Here is a 15,437-nt window from a genome sequence, read left to right as displayed (position 1 = left end):
ATATTATGAATGTTATAAGAATAAATGGATATTTTAATAAAAGTCATTTAAATATGTTGTGTTTTATTATTACTATCACCAGTGGTAGTATCTCTGCAGTTTGCATTGTCTTATGTTATGTGACGCAATCACTTTATCTCTAATAAACATCATAAATTCTTGAACTTTAACTGTTATGTTTACAAATATATTCAGATAAAAGTACCTTAATTACATACAGAAAAGACTATACAGTATCTGGTAGAACCTTGTATGGGTTGAGTATACCATTTGGATCCATTAACTGTTTTAGGTCCTTCATTAATTGAAGCGCAGATTTATCCTTACTGTAATGAATATACTTAGGTTTCCTGAAACCGATGCCGTGTTCAGCACTGATCGAACCGTTTAGTTTGCTTACTTCCTCAAAAATGTACGGTTCTAGAACAGATGCTATCTCCTGACTGTATTTTGGTACCGTGACATTGATATGAATATTACCGTCTCCTAGAATAATACATTTTAATTAATAACAGTCATTAAACCATACAACTAACGAGCAATCAGTTGATAATGATATCTTAATTAAGAAATTTCATAAACACAAACTTGTTGTTTAGATCGGTGAAACAAACACGTGAGTTTGTAACTTGGTTACGCGACAACACGTGCTTCCGTCGCCGCTCCCGGTCACACCGACGTCACACAATTTAAATTCATGATAAGTTGTTACTAACCGACGTGTCCGTATCCGCAGACTATAAGGGCTTTGTCTCCAACTTTCTTTCTCAATATCGGCACTAAATCGTAATAATTTTTCAGAGGTATTGATACGTCGTATTTGAAGACATAACCAACTACTAATCCAGCTCCAGCTATGCTTTCACGAAGATTCCAGATTGTCTAAAAAAATATCAGTAGCGAGAACAAAGGAAGAGTAAAAGCTGGGCTTGTATTATAGAAAGTAGGTCACAGGCACTGGGTAAGGCACTGACACACATATCCAGAACTTTACTGTTATACCTGCATTTTTGATGGCTCTGACGTCACAGTGCCGTCTACAATTAGACCGGATTCCATCTCTTTTGATAAAAACCTCGACAGTTTCTCGCCATCATGAACATCGTCACTGCCATGTGTTTCCACTAACACGTAGAATGGATAGTCAGCAATTGGGTTCCTAGAGAAAAGGTTGAAAGTTATTTAGGCAGTTTAAACTAAATCCATAATCTTCAGAAATATATTTACAATTTAATTGGTAGGTTCGGTAACCTGCCGAGATACTTACGGAAGCTTTAAATTTTGAACAGTAGAGTTGATCGAATCAAAATCAGCCATTTCAAAAGCTGATAGGATTTCACCCAGACTGGATTTTGCGCTTTTATATAATTTTAGAATGTTTTCAAAGTTTTCAACACCTAAAACATTAATTTTATCACTGTTTTTTTCATTCAGATCTTATCGTTCAAGACCTTAATAAATAAACGATGCCTTATAAAAATACCTGCCCACTGAAGGATATGTATTTTTATAAATCTTTTACATCACATCATATCTTATAGCTCACCAAAAAATCCTAAATTAACGGCCTTGGGTAGGACGGGGCAGCTTACAGCTACTTTCGTGACAAATCCTAAGGTTCCTTCGGACCCGATAAAAAGATGTTTCAAGTGGTATCCTGTGTTGTCCTTTTTCAGTGCCTTTAGGCAGTCTATAACAGTTCCGTCAGCTTTTACCTAAAAAAGAAGATACTTGCAATGTTCTTAAATCTATGTCACTTATCTATTTATAGCGGCTAAGAAAAACAAGCCACTAGTTTAGGTAGTTCCCAACAAGAAACAATATCATATTTTTAAAGTTGTTCAAAGATAAAATTAAAACTGGAAACAATCTCATCCTTCGCATCTTTGAAGCGTGTTCGGCAACCGGTTTTTGTTATTTAGTTAATTCTGGGACTGCAGGCAGTATCAAACCTGTTAAGCTGTTGCTTTGTGGGATGCAAATTCGTGTAAGCTCAATTTAATTTTCGATGCTTTCTTGTAACAAAGACCTTTCATAAGCTGACACGACTACATATGGTAATTTAAATTAACCTTACCTACCTTACTACAATTTTAACTATTTATATCCAAATATAAGAACTTACGGCTTCAATTCCTAGAATAGACCCGTGTAGGTTACCATAGCGCAGTAGTCTTAGCCCCCCGGCATTTGTGCTGGCGTTACCGCCAATATGGCAGCTACCCTTAGCGCCCAAATCCAAGGGCATGATAAGACCCCGCTCTCGTACATAGTTGTCTAAATTCTCGAGTATACAACCGGCTTCGCAAATCAAAGCTCCTGAGAAAATAAATTGAACTAATTTTAGGGGTCTAAAGCTAATCTTTTCCTAGCACTTTCCTACATTAGATTTGTAATGGACGTTTCTTGTATACCCATTTTGTTTTGAGTAGGTACCTACCAATAGTATTGTATTCCTCCTATTATGCAAGTTACATGAACATGTAGTATTATGTATTACCTTATACGTAATAAGATTGTTGCCGCACACATAACGCACGCAGACGAGTGGTAATACTTTCATTTCAGTACGAAGGTAAGTAAGAAAGTTTCTACAGTGTTTTTTTCTTATAAGTACCTACTGTAAATCTGCACTTAGCCAAAATTTGTTTAATTACTTTTAATTCTGTATTAAGTACCTAAATATATGTTTAGCTTTTATTATTTTTGATCCACTTGACAAAACTCAGCCCACGAAAATTAAATAAGCTAACTACATTATAAGGACTTGATCCCACCCTAGCCTTTGCCAGGATATATCACAAATGTTTTAGCTTAATTTTAAGAGTATCCTCAGTTTAAAATGCTCCATATTTAACCTGATACATCGTCGAGGCTTTCGATTTTGTTCATCAATGAGAAGTTGAGTACGATTTCGTCGAAGACAGGCACGGACCCCCCGACAAGGCCAGTGTTGCCACCTTGCGGGCAGACAGCCAGTCGTTTTTCATTACAGTACTTCAGAATAGCCGATACTTCTGCAGTATTTTGTGGTTTCAATACAACAGTCGACTGTCCTGAAATGACAAAGGAGCTATATTCTGCAACATACTCAATATGCGTTGTTGGCATGTACTTGAAAAAAGCAGTAAAAGTTTGTGACATTATGTAAAGAAAGCCCTGTTCTACTTCAAGTCGAATTTTAATTTTGACTTTCATAAGTTGGACTAGATTTAATAGTCGTAGTCTAAGTTGCTTGTCAATAGTTACGTATATTATAATATACCACAATTGCACCGTTTGAGTTTCATACCTCTGCAATTCTTTATCCAGTCTATGTTATAGGGCATTACATCATTTTCATCAGTCAACACTCGACCTTCATTTAGAATCGATTTAAAATAACTAACATCAGATGATTTTATTGTGCCGAAGTCTTTTCTTTTTATGTTGTATTTTTCCTGTAAGAGAGAAGGGCGCTTTATCTAACTATTGTTTTGTGTATCGATTAAAAAGTATTTGAGTATACAATATTATTTTATTAATAATATGCAAAATCATGAAAATAAGTAAATATTCAGTCATTTATCAACGCGAATGAACAATGTAAACATTAAATAATGACTTTTAAACATAAATATTAGACTAATGTTATGTTCCTGATAGAGAACAATACGTACATACCGTAATAAGAATTAACATACCTACTAATTATATATTTATATTAATTAGAGTTACGCTTTATAATATACTTACTTACTTAAATCTATTCATTCTTACACCGAGAATCAGAATAGAGCTTACCGAAATACAGAATGTCACGAAAAACCTAAGTAGGTAGCAGGTACCTATTCGTCTAGAATTTTTAAGCATAGATGAATATTTTTGTGTTTGTCAACGGGAATCAAACTTGGATCATTGCGTAGGTACGAGTACGATGACTCTGGGAATTAGCATTAAATCCAACTCAGTCCCTAAATCTAATTGTAACTATTCATTTAGTCGTTACCTAAACTTTATTTAAGTAGGCTATCTTTTTTGAAAATACAAACTAATAAAAATCACAATACTTTAAATATAAGGTAGATCATCTTCATTTTACCATCATCAAGTACCTACAATGTTTACTAACAAGGCAAGTACTTAGCCAGTAAGTTGATACCTAAAGCAACAACAGCTATTAGAAATAAACACACGTAATAGATAGAAACAGAGTTGATAAATTTATTTACATGCATTAAAATGAGTCACATTAAGAGAATTTAATTTAAATAGTAAATACGTAGTATATTACTCCAAATCTTACCGAAGACAACTGTGGTAAAGCCTGCGACGCATATCTAACTTGTTCTGATATTTTACTTTTATGTAATAATCCTACTAAAGTAACCAGTGGTTTGATCATTTTGTATTTACGTAGCAATCTTGTTTACTTATCACTCTACCACAAAACAGTAGCGTCTTACACGATACAAAAATGTATACTAATGTACCTACTGATTGTAGTTGTACAGTTTGAGACGTCTATTGATAGACATTCACATATCTTTACTAAAGACCTTAAGCTAGATAGTACATTGCTAAACAAAATAATATATTACTGCGACGTTTATGCGAAATAAGCATTTCTAGGTCTGGATTTATTTCATAATGGCATAATCAATGAAGCCAATAATATGTCAACCAAACAGTCTTCAAATTGGTAGGAAAATAGACCCAACGTGAGTTCATAACAGGAATAACATTATTACGGCTTCGTAACATTGATTACGTAACTTCGAATTCGTAAACACATTGATTCTTCACCTGCACAAACCACAGACATAAGTTCTATAGTTCAGAACCCTGTGTTATAATTTAAAAAGTATTATTTTGTCTGAAAGAGATTGCTTTTTAGCGATAAGACCGCCTTTTGTACTCATCATATTTGTTTGTATTGACCAAAATTGTTTTTCCTTATGGTGTACAATAAAGAGTATTCTATTCTATTCTATTTAAGCTCGCGCCTATTCAGCAAAGAATAAGATTAATGATGCTGTTTTTTTACAAATTTTTTCAATACACTTTTTTGATGTAATTTGCTTATCTGTCCTTATTTTTTAATGGATTGCTGTTTACTGGAAATGGGCATCGACACACACAGTTGTTCTCTATGGTAGAATTACCAGTATTATATGTATTATCTATGGGTAGAATCAAGAATGTCATTTTGTAATGGACACTTGTTAGTTGTTGGCAGAACTGTTTTTGAGGTTGACAAATGCCCGTGAATGACGTTTGTTTGTAGCACTGTATCAGTTTGAGATTCGCACGTGGTTATTGTAATCAAAGTATATTCACAATGGTTAAAGTAAAGGCCAAGACTGGGAAGAAAAAGATAGCTTTAGTACCTCAAGCTAAAAAAGAAGATGATAATGTTGTGGTACTGCCACCGGTGCGAATGTCTGACGATCCCGCACCTAGACAGGTTAGAAACTTGATTAACAGCCTAAAACATTTGTAAATATAACTGTTTTTTTTTTGTAGACACCATCATTCATGATAGTTATTTAATTATTTTCCATAACAGCATGTTGTGAAACCATATTACCCGAAAATTGTGTAATAATATAATAATGGTTATTTCAGGTAAAATGGATTAACCGGCAAAGAGTATTAGTCTTCGCTGCACGAGGTATTAACCACCGCCATCGGCATCTTATGGAAGATATAAAAAAGTTGATGCCACATCATAAAACAGAGTCTAAGATGGAGAGAAGCAAAAACTTATATGTGGTAAATGAGATCAGTGAAATGAAGAACTGCAATAAATGCATACTTTTTGAAGGCAGGAAGATGCGAGACCTGTACCTTTGGATGGCTAATGTCCCTAATGGACCGAGTGTTAAGTTTCTGGTTGAAAATAGTATGTATAAAAATTTGAAGTCAATTTTCTGTGTAATATTCAAGCATAGCAGCTGTGTTATATCAATTTCTTTATTTTAATTACAGTTTACACAATGGCAGAATTAAAAATGACTGGCAACTGCCTAAGAGGATCAAGGCCTCTTTTATCATTTGACCCACAATTTACTAAGGATCCACATTACAATTTACTGAAGGAACTATTGACGCAGATATTTGGGGTTCCTAAACACCATCCTAAGAGTCAACCATTCTTTGATCATGTATATACATTCATGATCTTAGATAACAGGATTTGGTTTAGAAATTACCAAATTCTCTCTGAAGATGGAGCTTTAGCTGAAATTGGACCTAGATTTGTACTTAATCCTGTAAGTAGACCATTTGTTTTTATATTTAAGTCATTTATTAAACTTAACAAGTAATACTGTTTGAATGTGTTAGTAACACAGCACTACAACAGTATGTTTTTTTTGTCAATACCATAGTTAACAATCTTACCAATTCCAGGTAAAAATATTTTCTGGATCATTTGGTGGATCAACATTGTGGGAAAATGCTAAGTATATCAGTCCAGCAAAACTGAGACAGGCAGCTTCTAAGAAGGCAGGCAGCAAGTATGAGAGGAGAATTGAGAAGAAAGCTGTTTATGAGGCTACCAAACCCGAAACTGGATATCCTGATATAGAAGGAGCTGACTTCTTCAAAGGTGATCCTATGGAGAAAGCACAGGAAGTTATTGTTAAAGGTAAAAACAATTTAATTCTTAAGATACTTCTTTAGAAGCTCATTAGTATGTTGATGTTGTTAAAAATACATTATTTTGTCACATTTAATATATTCACAAAACATATTTGTGTTTCCAGAGGAGATTGTGGATGAATCTATTGAGGAAGAAAAAGTTCGTAAACCTAAGGCTAAAAAGCCTATCTTGAGTGTGATGAAAAAGACTAAAACAAACCCTGACAAAACAATAAGGCGTAAACAGCTGAAAGCTAAATCTAAAGCTATTTCAGACCAGATTAAGAAGAGGAAGCAATTTAAAAAGAAAAAGCCTGGTAAATCGTGATAATAAAATTTATTGTTCACACAAATGAGTTTTTTATTCAAACATGATTGATTAATGCCCTCATATTAGGCTGTAATGGAAGAACTGTTGAGGTAAAATCCTTATATTATTGCAAGTAACGACAACATCAATTCTTGAATAGTTTTTAACAGTCATTAATATTGGAATTAATATTTCTTTTCTCCATTTGTTTAGGTACTTTAAAAAGGTTTTTGTATAAATACTCAGTTTAAAAATAAAATGCAGTTAAATTCAAGAAAGTTGTTAATGTGTTATCAGGGAAATAAATTTTATGTGTTTGTATATAAAGACACACCAAAATTTAGACTAAATTCGAAGAAGCTGCCTTTGCCTTCAGTTGGTTTATGTACTTCCTTCTTAGCCTTCCTTTGCCTCTTCCAACCTCAATCTGTCTTTCTATTATATGAGTCATGGCTACTAAGGAAATGGCATCATAAGGAAATTCCAAACTAACATGCGCCCAAAACAAAAAAAAAATTAGATTATTAAATTTACCTTGTTCTAATTACCTACCTAAACAAATGGAGTATATGTTGTGCAATATAATATAGGTACAACAATTTCATAATCTCAGTAAAATGTATAACACAATGATTTATAATAATAATTTATTATATTGCTTAATTACCTTAATAACTCATTTATGTACAGATAAAAAACCTTTAAATACATTTCATTTATTGTGTATTTTATAGAAAAACTATCGATAAGATATGGACGGTTAATATACCGTAAAATTTGAAAAAAATATTACGAAAAAGTAAAATAAATGCTTGAATCAAAAGAATTAAAAAAAAAGTATAAATTGAGTATAATTTAAAATAAAATATGGACGGTTAATATACAGTAAAATTTGAAAAAAATATTACGAAAAAGTAAAATAAATGCTTGAATCAAAAGAATTCAAAAAAAAGTATAAATTGAGTATAATTTAAAATAAAATATGGACGGTTAATATACGGTAAAATTTGAAAAAAATATTACGAAAAAGTAAAATAAATGCTTGAATCAAAAGAATTAAAAAAAAAAGTATAAATTGAATATAATTTAAAATAGCGTAATAAATAAAAAAGACAATAGTCTTAGCTAGGGTTCCTAAAACCAAAAAAATTGAATATCAAAAATTACCTCAAAATAGGCTTAAAGTATAAGTAATACTTGTCTTATTATCTTATTATTAAAATAAAGTTTGTTAAATGACGATGATAAAAGTTTTAAACGAGATTATTACATGTACTGTGAGATTCTCTCGTTTACGGAGCACGGATTAGAGCCTACCATCAGTTCTCACTATAGATTGTAGCCACCATTCTGCACCGCCATGCGCAGACTTGTTTTCATAACTACAACTCACCTACAGTAAGAGGGGACAGTGGCCCCCTAAATTGTACTAATTCTAAACAATCTCAAAATTACATGTTCACAAAGACACACAATACGCATAAAAATAATTATCATTAACAATATAAGCATGCGGATAAAAAATCGTGCAACATAAATAACGTACATCACTATTTTATCAAAATGTGTAAACATCTATAAAGAATACGTACTATCGAGATTCACAAAATATTCATTTACGTCAAAACTCGGAAAACCATGATTCTTATAGCTATAAAATTGCACCAACATCAAATTAAAGGTGTAAAAACAATCTAAACACTAAAAGGATATTGAGACAGAATAATACATTCTTTAAATCTTATAAAGATTTGAGAATTGCTTCGAATAAATACTGATTTGTAAAAATATCTCTCTAAGACTTTTTTTGATTGCCACATGCAACATAAATGTTATATTTAGTAAAATTTTGTTCTTGAAGGACCTTCAAACTTCTGAGATTTGCAGCTTAATTTACCATGCTTCTTCCCTCAACAATTGAACTATAGACACTACTCCATAGGTTCACTTCTCAATATCAGCCCAATTCAAATAAGACGGTGTAGTTGTGCTTACATTAATAATAAATTATAAAATGCATTACTGATTAAAAGCGTCTTAAAATTCTTCTTAAATTAAATGCTGCCAATTTTACCTGAAAAATAATTGTTATTATTAATACTTATCCAAATACGTTTTAATAAAAAATCTATATTCTAAGTTTAAGACTGATTTCAGACAAGCGTATTCTTTGCGCGTTTCAGTATACAGGCTTACACGCGCGCTACATTACGAGCCTCAAAACACCAGATTGGCGTAAAAACGCCTATTACGGCGTCCAAAAACGAGCTTATACGCGCGTATAAAACGCCAGTCTAAAACCGACCTAAAAGCAATTAGAAGTATGAGTAGTCATTTGACTAAGGTATCTAGAATTAATGATTCCAAATTCATAAAAAAGACGATGATACGGAAGAGTTTTAGATATACAGTTAGTAGAAACATGAAACAAAAAGGAAAAAAGTTACATTCAACAATGCCATCACCATTCACCATCTAGATGCACATTAAAGTAGAATAACTAATTCAATTAAAAGTTACCAAATAAGCATTCCTTAAACTGGTTAGTATATTTTAACACCACCGTACCAAATTATTAAATCTTATACGACACCATAAGCAAGCACCATAATATTAGATTAATTACTTCACCTAAACACTGACGATGGATTACTCTTTCGGTGAAAAATCTTCGTGGAAAAGTTGATTTAAATATGTCAAATTAACACAGTAAGATATATATATATATATATCGGATTAAATTTATAACAAAAATGTTGAAGTCATGAATAGACACAAGTGTACAGTCTCAAAGATAATTCCCGGCTATTGAGTAGAAGAGCTTAAATACCAAAGTATATAGCATGAACATTTACATTAGCAGCCGCTATCCATAATAAGGCACTGGACGGACATGCACAAGCCCACAAGCTCTACAGTCTGTCTTCAATACTTGTCTGGCACGTCCTGAAGTTCCGTGCCGTCTACGTCATCGAGCTTCTGTTGTTTATGGCCGCCGAGTTCCGCAAGTCTCGAGTTCTTCCATCTACCGTCAGCGCCGTTCATGTTGCGGTCTTCACAAACGCAGAGGAACAGGGAGTCAACCACCATCTAAAAATATATTATGTTTAAAATCCCGTGGATCACAGAAGCATAAGTATTTTGTAAGACTGTTGCAATATATGGGTTGTGTCATTAATTTCTGTAATAAATTTTAAGTTAGGTTTGATCCCTGTTACTTCACATTAAAATACAGCGAAGTTTAAATGAGCTAAAAAAAGGTATGGGACTGTCGAAGTAATCCGTTTAAAAGGAATAGAAATTTAGGCTCATAACAAAACAAATAATATGTATAAAACCAACCTCATAAAGAGAAAGTATGCAGTGTGCAATAAAGAACGAGAAGACACAAATCACAAGCGTCGGTACAGCAAAGAAGTGCAGTTCAGTATTGCGCTTAAGAAGCAGTAGACCGACGATACCCGTGACCGCTGTCACTATACATTTACCCAGGAACAGGATGAAGTCACCCACACTGTTTATCGTGGCCACTTGGAGAGCATTGTTTACTATGGTGCTGAATGCCTGAAAATAAAATAAAATTTGATAAAAATGTTTAATCAGATAAAACAGGCGCGGGAATGTTTTCTTTTTCTTGACGCTTCAAACGCTTAAATCAGTGTATAACTTAGTCACGGTAAACATCTTTTTAACTTATTCATGCTACAAAATAATATTTTTAAAACAATAGATTTTGCAGCATTGAATTAACTAATTAATGGCTTATAAAATTACCTTAGCAGCCGCCTTGCAAAAGTGGCATCTCTCAATAGTAATTATCGTATAGGCATTATGATTCAAGTACCGGATAAACTTCTCGAGACAGTAGAAGCAACATATACCACATTTAAGGCCACATTTTGCGCACTCTGAACCTTTTTCTGCTCGAGACGACAACCTGAAAAGAAGCAGCTATAGTTATAACTCAAAATGATACTTATATTCTATCTATTATTTTCTACACTATAACTTTGCGTAACCAATTTATGTTTAATGCTATAACACTCTATTCATAACTTACTTAGCGTGTAAATAGGTCAAGATGAGACGAGGTATCTTGAAGAGGGTTATCAAAAATGATCCTTTTGCCACTGAACCCAAGTGATACTTTATAAGTTTTCCGATCGAATACAAAACAGGCGATGGATGAGCATTCGGACCCCTGAAATAAAATTTGCTACATTTATATACAAATAGACGATTATCATTAGCAAGATAGAAACATTTGCTTATGATTTGTCAACTAAAACTTAATACGGATATAATGTCGCAATACATACCTAAAATACCAAAGCGATACCGCTCCAGCGATTGTCATCTGTTGACATCCGAGTATGAACTCGCTACCCCAAACTAAGCAAATCAGACATATCCACCACATACTCTTAACCCACATGGGGTCAAACTCAATGTTTTCCAAAGTGAATGCTGTAATATAACATAAAGATTATTCGTATACATTACGGTCGTCTATTTAATTTAATAGTTAGTTTAGCATGATCAATTTAGAAAATTACAAAATAGTCTCGTCGTTGTACAAGACTTTGTCGTTGTTAGTATTGCATGTCGTCAGTTATTTTATTTTCACTTTGAACTTGAGTACGAATTGATCGTTTAACCCCCGCGAAACGTGAAGTTTCTAAGTGCAAAGTTCGTTTTTTATTTTTTGAAATGACTAGTGCCTTTATGAATTGTGTATCTACGTATAAGTAACGGAGATACCAAAGTTCATTCAATCAATTTACGATGCAGAGTAGGTTATCTCTAGGTACAATAATTTAGTTCAACCCTTCAAACTTCGTATGTAGTAGGTAATTTTTTTATTTTGGCCGACGAATTTAGTTAAATGTTTATTCTTACTTTTCAAGCTATTGTTTTGTGCGTCGATAGCTATTTTATTACTTTGACTCAGTTCCGATGCCGAAGTTCCATTTAGTAGGAAATTAGTTTGAAATGGTATACCAGGGTAGTTAGCCGTTGCCAAACATACCTGAAACAGATGGTAACTTGTATTGTTATCGGTAAATAATTATAATTTCAAATTTACTTTGAAACAAGAAACTAAAACTTACCACAACTATCGACCAAAATGCTAAAAATAGTACAAGGAAGAAAAATGTTATTATAGGTTGTAAAAATAAGGCCGGAATGGAACCAAGACAATGAGCAGTTTCTTTGAATAAGGCCGCCAAGAAAGACACGCGGGAACGCATCACAAACACCAACAACAATAATATCACCTGAAAAAAAAAAGCAGAATAAAATTATACATATATTGGCATTGGCCAAAACTAAATGTAAAGTGCCATAAAAAAGTTAAAGCAGGTTTAAACAGCGGGTTTAGAGCAATTAAAAATAATTAAAGCATACATATTACATACAGGATGTACAAGTTGAATAGGCTATCATTGTTTTTTATACGATGTAGTTCTACTAGTTCGTAACTGCTTTCTATTTACAACAAAACTGGGCCCCAGTTCTGGTATTTACAATGGCCGATGAATAATTGAAATTTGGCTTAAAATGTCAATTTTCGTATTCTTTTAAGAATTTTTCTACACAATAATTACAAATTCAGTACGGGACGGTACACTCAAGATCAATACAATTAACTTCCAATTATTGTATTGGCAAAATGCTTAGATTAGATTAGAATATTCTTAATTGTACACCATGGAATTACAGCAGTGATTAATACATACAATATTAGGGTACAATGGCGGCCTTATCGCTAAAAGCGATATCTTCCAGCTTAATAGAATAGGAATAATTTCAAATTTAATCCTACTGCCATTCATTCATTGGCCTTTGTAAATAGCAGAATCTGGGCCCTGCTCTCTAACTGGATGTTGTCTTACCATGATTTGTGAATAAATTATGATTGGACTACTAAGGACAGTAAAATAACATTTTTTTGTGATAAATAATTTAATCAAAAGTTGTGTATTTTGAGATACTTACAGTAATAATAGTAGCTATTATTGAATACCACAAAAAGGCGCTTTCGTTCTTTAGAGATTCCTGAAAAAAATATGCAATTAAAAAAATGAAAAACATAATTATGATGAGATGTTTGATTTCAGTACTTATTTTGTTAGTATAATGAGATTATAGTACATAGTGCCTTATGAAGGTATACATATTAGTAACTTACAGATAAATATGCAGTTTCAAAAGACTTGTGTTTTGTCCTCAGTTCATGGTATGTGTACCATAGTAATGCAGTTCCTGCTATACTAGCTATCGACACTAGTATCATAAATATCCATGATACCAAAGTAGCTAGTAAATGAAGGATGGACACCATGATAAGGGAACATACTGAAAAGTAATAAATATAAATTATTGGCTTATAAAACCAAATCTTTTTGTAAAAATATTATGATATCTTATCTCAGACTTCCTTATTTAGTACTAAATGAGATCATATAATTACTTTTCCTTTTAAATCTCATTAAATTGCTACACTCCTGCCAATTATATGTTAATTGATAATGATAATGATTGATTGGTCTAATCTAAACAATTTAGGACTAACATAATTATGGGAATAAGGTAAAATAACTAAATAGGAGATTAAATAAATAATAATAAGAGCTCTACTCATTTACATAGCATGCAGAAAACTATAAAAAAAACTTTAACAAAAGTATTAGACTAAACAATCATATAAAGTCTAGACTACACTTATATGATACACAAAACAAACCCATTGTCTACATTGTATGTTTAAAGATGTTTGAAAACTTTTTTTTATTGTATTTTCTACGAAAGTTTACAACATAATTATAGGAACCTCTTTAAAGTACTTATTCTTATCATTATGCTTTTCTTAGTTTATGACTCATCTTCACACCAGCAACTGTGGGAAAAATTAATAGTTACTTGACATCATCGGTAACAATGAGTCAGTCTTTATTATATTGTGACCTCCCACATAGAGTATATATAGAACAGTGACACAGAGCTACAAAGCTAGATCAATTTAGTTACAAAACTAGTGTCCATCAAATTACCATAGCAGTGCAAAATAATAAGAAAAAACATTCTATATTATTCACAGACAAAAAATTTAATTTGTTAATTTTTTTAATACTTACTGAAGGCCACTATGACACATATAATCATTTCCTTCCATGAGGAATAGAGATCAGAAAGCATCTGCTCAATAGTGTCCCAACTATTGAGTAAATCATAGAAGTCAGTGAATACTTTTTTTGTAAGTTCATGAGCTGACTTGGGGAAGCATCTATTCAGTAGAGGGAAAGTCTCATAAACTGGTAGTGTAGGACAAGGACCTACATAGCTGTGTTCATAGTCCTTGTTAGTTGTTACTTTGTTCAGGTTGACATCATAACGGCAGAGGTTTGACCCAGTTTCTTTATAAAAGTTTTGAATGTCAATCAATGAATTTAACTTCTTGTTAGGGCATTCTTTGACGCAAATTTTAAGAGACCTTTGTAGTTCTTTGATATCCATAAAGAAAAGATATCTCTTATCAACAGTGCTGATGCCTGAAACTGGAGCTGGTGTTAGCTTGTGATTGTGTTTAACTCCACAGGTATTGCCAAATGAATCAAACCCATTTATAACTCGTAGTGGATTTCCATACACAAATGATATAGCAGCAACTATTATCTGAAAATAATATAATTCTTACGTGTTTGTTTTGTAAATAAACATTGAACCTATAAGAAAATTTACTTAAATATCGTCTTCCGTCTTACCATTAATATCCAAAATAATATGTAAATAATGAGCCACAGCACATCGGTACATCCTTTTCTAGGAGCTGGTTCATTTTGAGGAGATATTTCACTTTGCGCGCAACCCATTTTTATGTTTGGGATTTATTAAACTTAATAAAACCAATTTTCAGTTTAGTCACGACCACATTTTCTTTTTCAGAAAAATGAGACTACGTTTATTTAACTCTTGGCTTGATTCCGGGCGTTCACAATATTTATTTTTATTTTTATCGAAAATTGAAAGCGTCTGCTCTGTCTGTGTATGTAAGCTTGGGTGTAACGGTGTAAGTGTAACCTGCTTGTTCGTGTGTGTTTACAAAGAACGCATCTGACAATCGTGTTTTGTATGACATCTTCCAAGACGGATAAGAGATAAAAAAGATAATATAAGATATTTTTATTTGTAAAACATGCATAGTGTGCATGCAGGGTGTTAAAAAGAAAAAAAAGTAACAGTCATGTTTAGCCATTACAGCATACAAATATAAAGAAAGAAAAAATAATCTTAGTATTTTGAAATAAACATTTTAAACCTCTCCAAATTAACAATTATACTTAAATATTTATTAGTTTTAAGTTAATACAACAAAAAATAATAACAATAACAACAACACTATATATTATAATAATAATAAAGTTATAATTGTAAAACAAAGAAATACAAATAGAATAAAAAGTATGGAGCAGTAAATCAGCTGTTATATTTTATCCTGCAG

At 32.4% G+C, this 15,437-nt stretch overlaps 4 protein-coding genes across 8 annotated transcripts in view; 1 reads left to right on the top strand and 3 right to left on the bottom strand.

Annotated features, from left to right (window-relative positions):
* The window catches only part of LOC113495472 (carbohydrate sulfotransferase 11-like), a 602,728-nt gene that overhangs the window by 117,132 nt on the left and 470,159 nt on the right, over window positions 1-15,437 (bottom strand). The window lies entirely within an intron of this gene.
* LOC113495466 (D-2-hydroxyglutarate dehydrogenase, mitochondrial) lies at window positions 47-4,825 on the bottom strand. Its single transcript, XM_026874217.1, has 9 exons — window positions 4,286-4,825; window positions 3,293-3,440; window positions 2,859-3,056; window positions 2,126-2,319; window positions 1,547-1,715; window positions 1,268-1,397; window positions 1,003-1,159; window positions 717-882; window positions 47-486 (listed from the first exon to the last, which is right to left on the bottom strand). The coding sequence occupies exons 1-9, from the start codon at window positions 4,382-4,384 to the stop codon at window positions 227-229; spliced, it is 1,521 nt and encodes a 506-aa protein (XP_026730018.1). The 5' UTR covers window positions 4,385-4,825; the 3' UTR covers window positions 47-226.
* Window positions 5,195-6,977, top strand: LOC113495473 (ribosome biogenesis protein BRX1 homolog). The gene is made up of 5 exons (XM_026874248.1): window positions 5,195-5,446; window positions 5,608-5,884; window positions 5,971-6,254; window positions 6,394-6,631; window positions 6,750-6,977. The coding sequence occupies exons 1-5, from the start codon at window positions 5,321-5,323 to the stop codon at window positions 6,950-6,952; spliced, it is 1,128 nt and encodes a 375-aa protein (XP_026730049.1). The 5' UTR covers window positions 5,195-5,320; the 3' UTR covers window positions 6,953-6,977.
* LOC113495463 (CTL-like protein 1) lies at window positions 8,034-15,096 on the bottom strand. 3 transcript variants are annotated; one of them, XR_003400720.1, is made up of 12 exons: window positions 14,701-15,096; window positions 14,074-14,611; window positions 13,128-13,294; window positions 12,935-12,994; window positions 12,046-12,213; window positions 11,834-11,963; window positions 11,254-11,401; window positions 10,995-11,135; window positions 10,709-10,871; window positions 10,277-10,498; window positions 9,790-10,024; window positions 8,034-9,008 (listed from the first exon to the last, which is right to left on the bottom strand). XR_003400720.1 is itself a non-coding variant. In XM_026874212.1 (12 exons), the coding sequence occupies exons 1-12, from the start codon at window positions 14,806-14,808 to the stop codon at window positions 9,005-9,007; spliced, it is 2,007 nt and encodes a 668-aa protein (XP_026730013.1). In that variant the 5' UTR covers window positions 14,809-15,096; the 3' UTR covers window positions 8,034-9,004. The 3 variants fall into 3 exon arrangements, 2 of the variants coding, with proteins under 2 accessions (XP_026730013.1, XP_026730012.1); XM_026874212.1 differs by having other exon boundaries at window positions 9,867-10,024; XM_026874211.1 differs by lacking the exon at window positions 8,034-9,008 and having other exon boundaries at window positions 9,027-10,024.

Source organism: Trichoplusia ni, chromosome 6 (assembly GCF_003590095.1).
Source record: "Trichoplusia ni isolate ovarian cell line Hi5 chromosome 6, tn1, whole genome shotgun sequence".
NCBI lineage: Eukaryota > Metazoa > Arthropoda > Insecta > Lepidoptera > Noctuidae > Trichoplusia > Trichoplusia ni.
Note: the sequence above shows the minus strand (reverse complement) of the source record. Positions and strands in the feature narration are given on the sequence as shown.

Excerpts from the sequence above, each read along its gene's own strand:
- LOC113495466 (XM_026874217.1), bottom strand. The coding sequence starts at position 4,384 with ATGATCAAACCACTGGTTACTTTAGTAGGATTATTACATAAAAGTAAA. Across the intron at positions 3,057-3,292 it reads CTGGATAAAGAATTGCAGAG|GACAGTCGACTGTTGTATTG; the intron begins GTATGAAACTCA and ends TTGTCATTTCAG. Across the intron at positions 487-716 it reads CTGCGGATACGGACACGTCG|GAGACGGTAATATTCATATC; the intron begins GTTAGTAACAAC and ends GTATTATTCTAG.
- LOC113495473 (XM_026874248.1), top strand. The coding sequence starts at position 5,321 with ATGGTTAAAGTAAAGGCCAAGACTGGGAAGAAAAAGATAGCTTTAGTA. Across the intron at positions 5,447-5,607 it reads ACGATCCCGCACCTAGACAG|GTAAAATGGATTAACCGGCA; the intron begins GTTAGAAACTTG and ends TGGTTATTTCAG. Across the intron at positions 6,632-6,749 it reads ACAGGAAGTTATTGTTAAAG|AGGAGATTGTGGATGAATCT; the intron begins GTAAAAACAATT and ends TTGTGTTTCCAG.
- LOC113495463 (XM_026874211.1), bottom strand. The coding sequence starts at position 14,808 with ATGGGTTGCGCGCAAAGTGAAATATCTCCTCAAAATGAACCAGCTCCT. Across the intron at positions 10,499-10,708 it reads TTTGCAAGGCGGCTGCTAAG|GCATTCAGCACCATAGTAAA; the intron begins GTAATTTTATAA and ends TTTTATTTTCAG. Across the intron at positions 10,025-10,276 it reads GCATACTTTCTCTTTATGAG|ATGGTGGTTGACTCCCTGTT; the intron begins GTTGGTTTTATA and ends ATATATTTTTAG.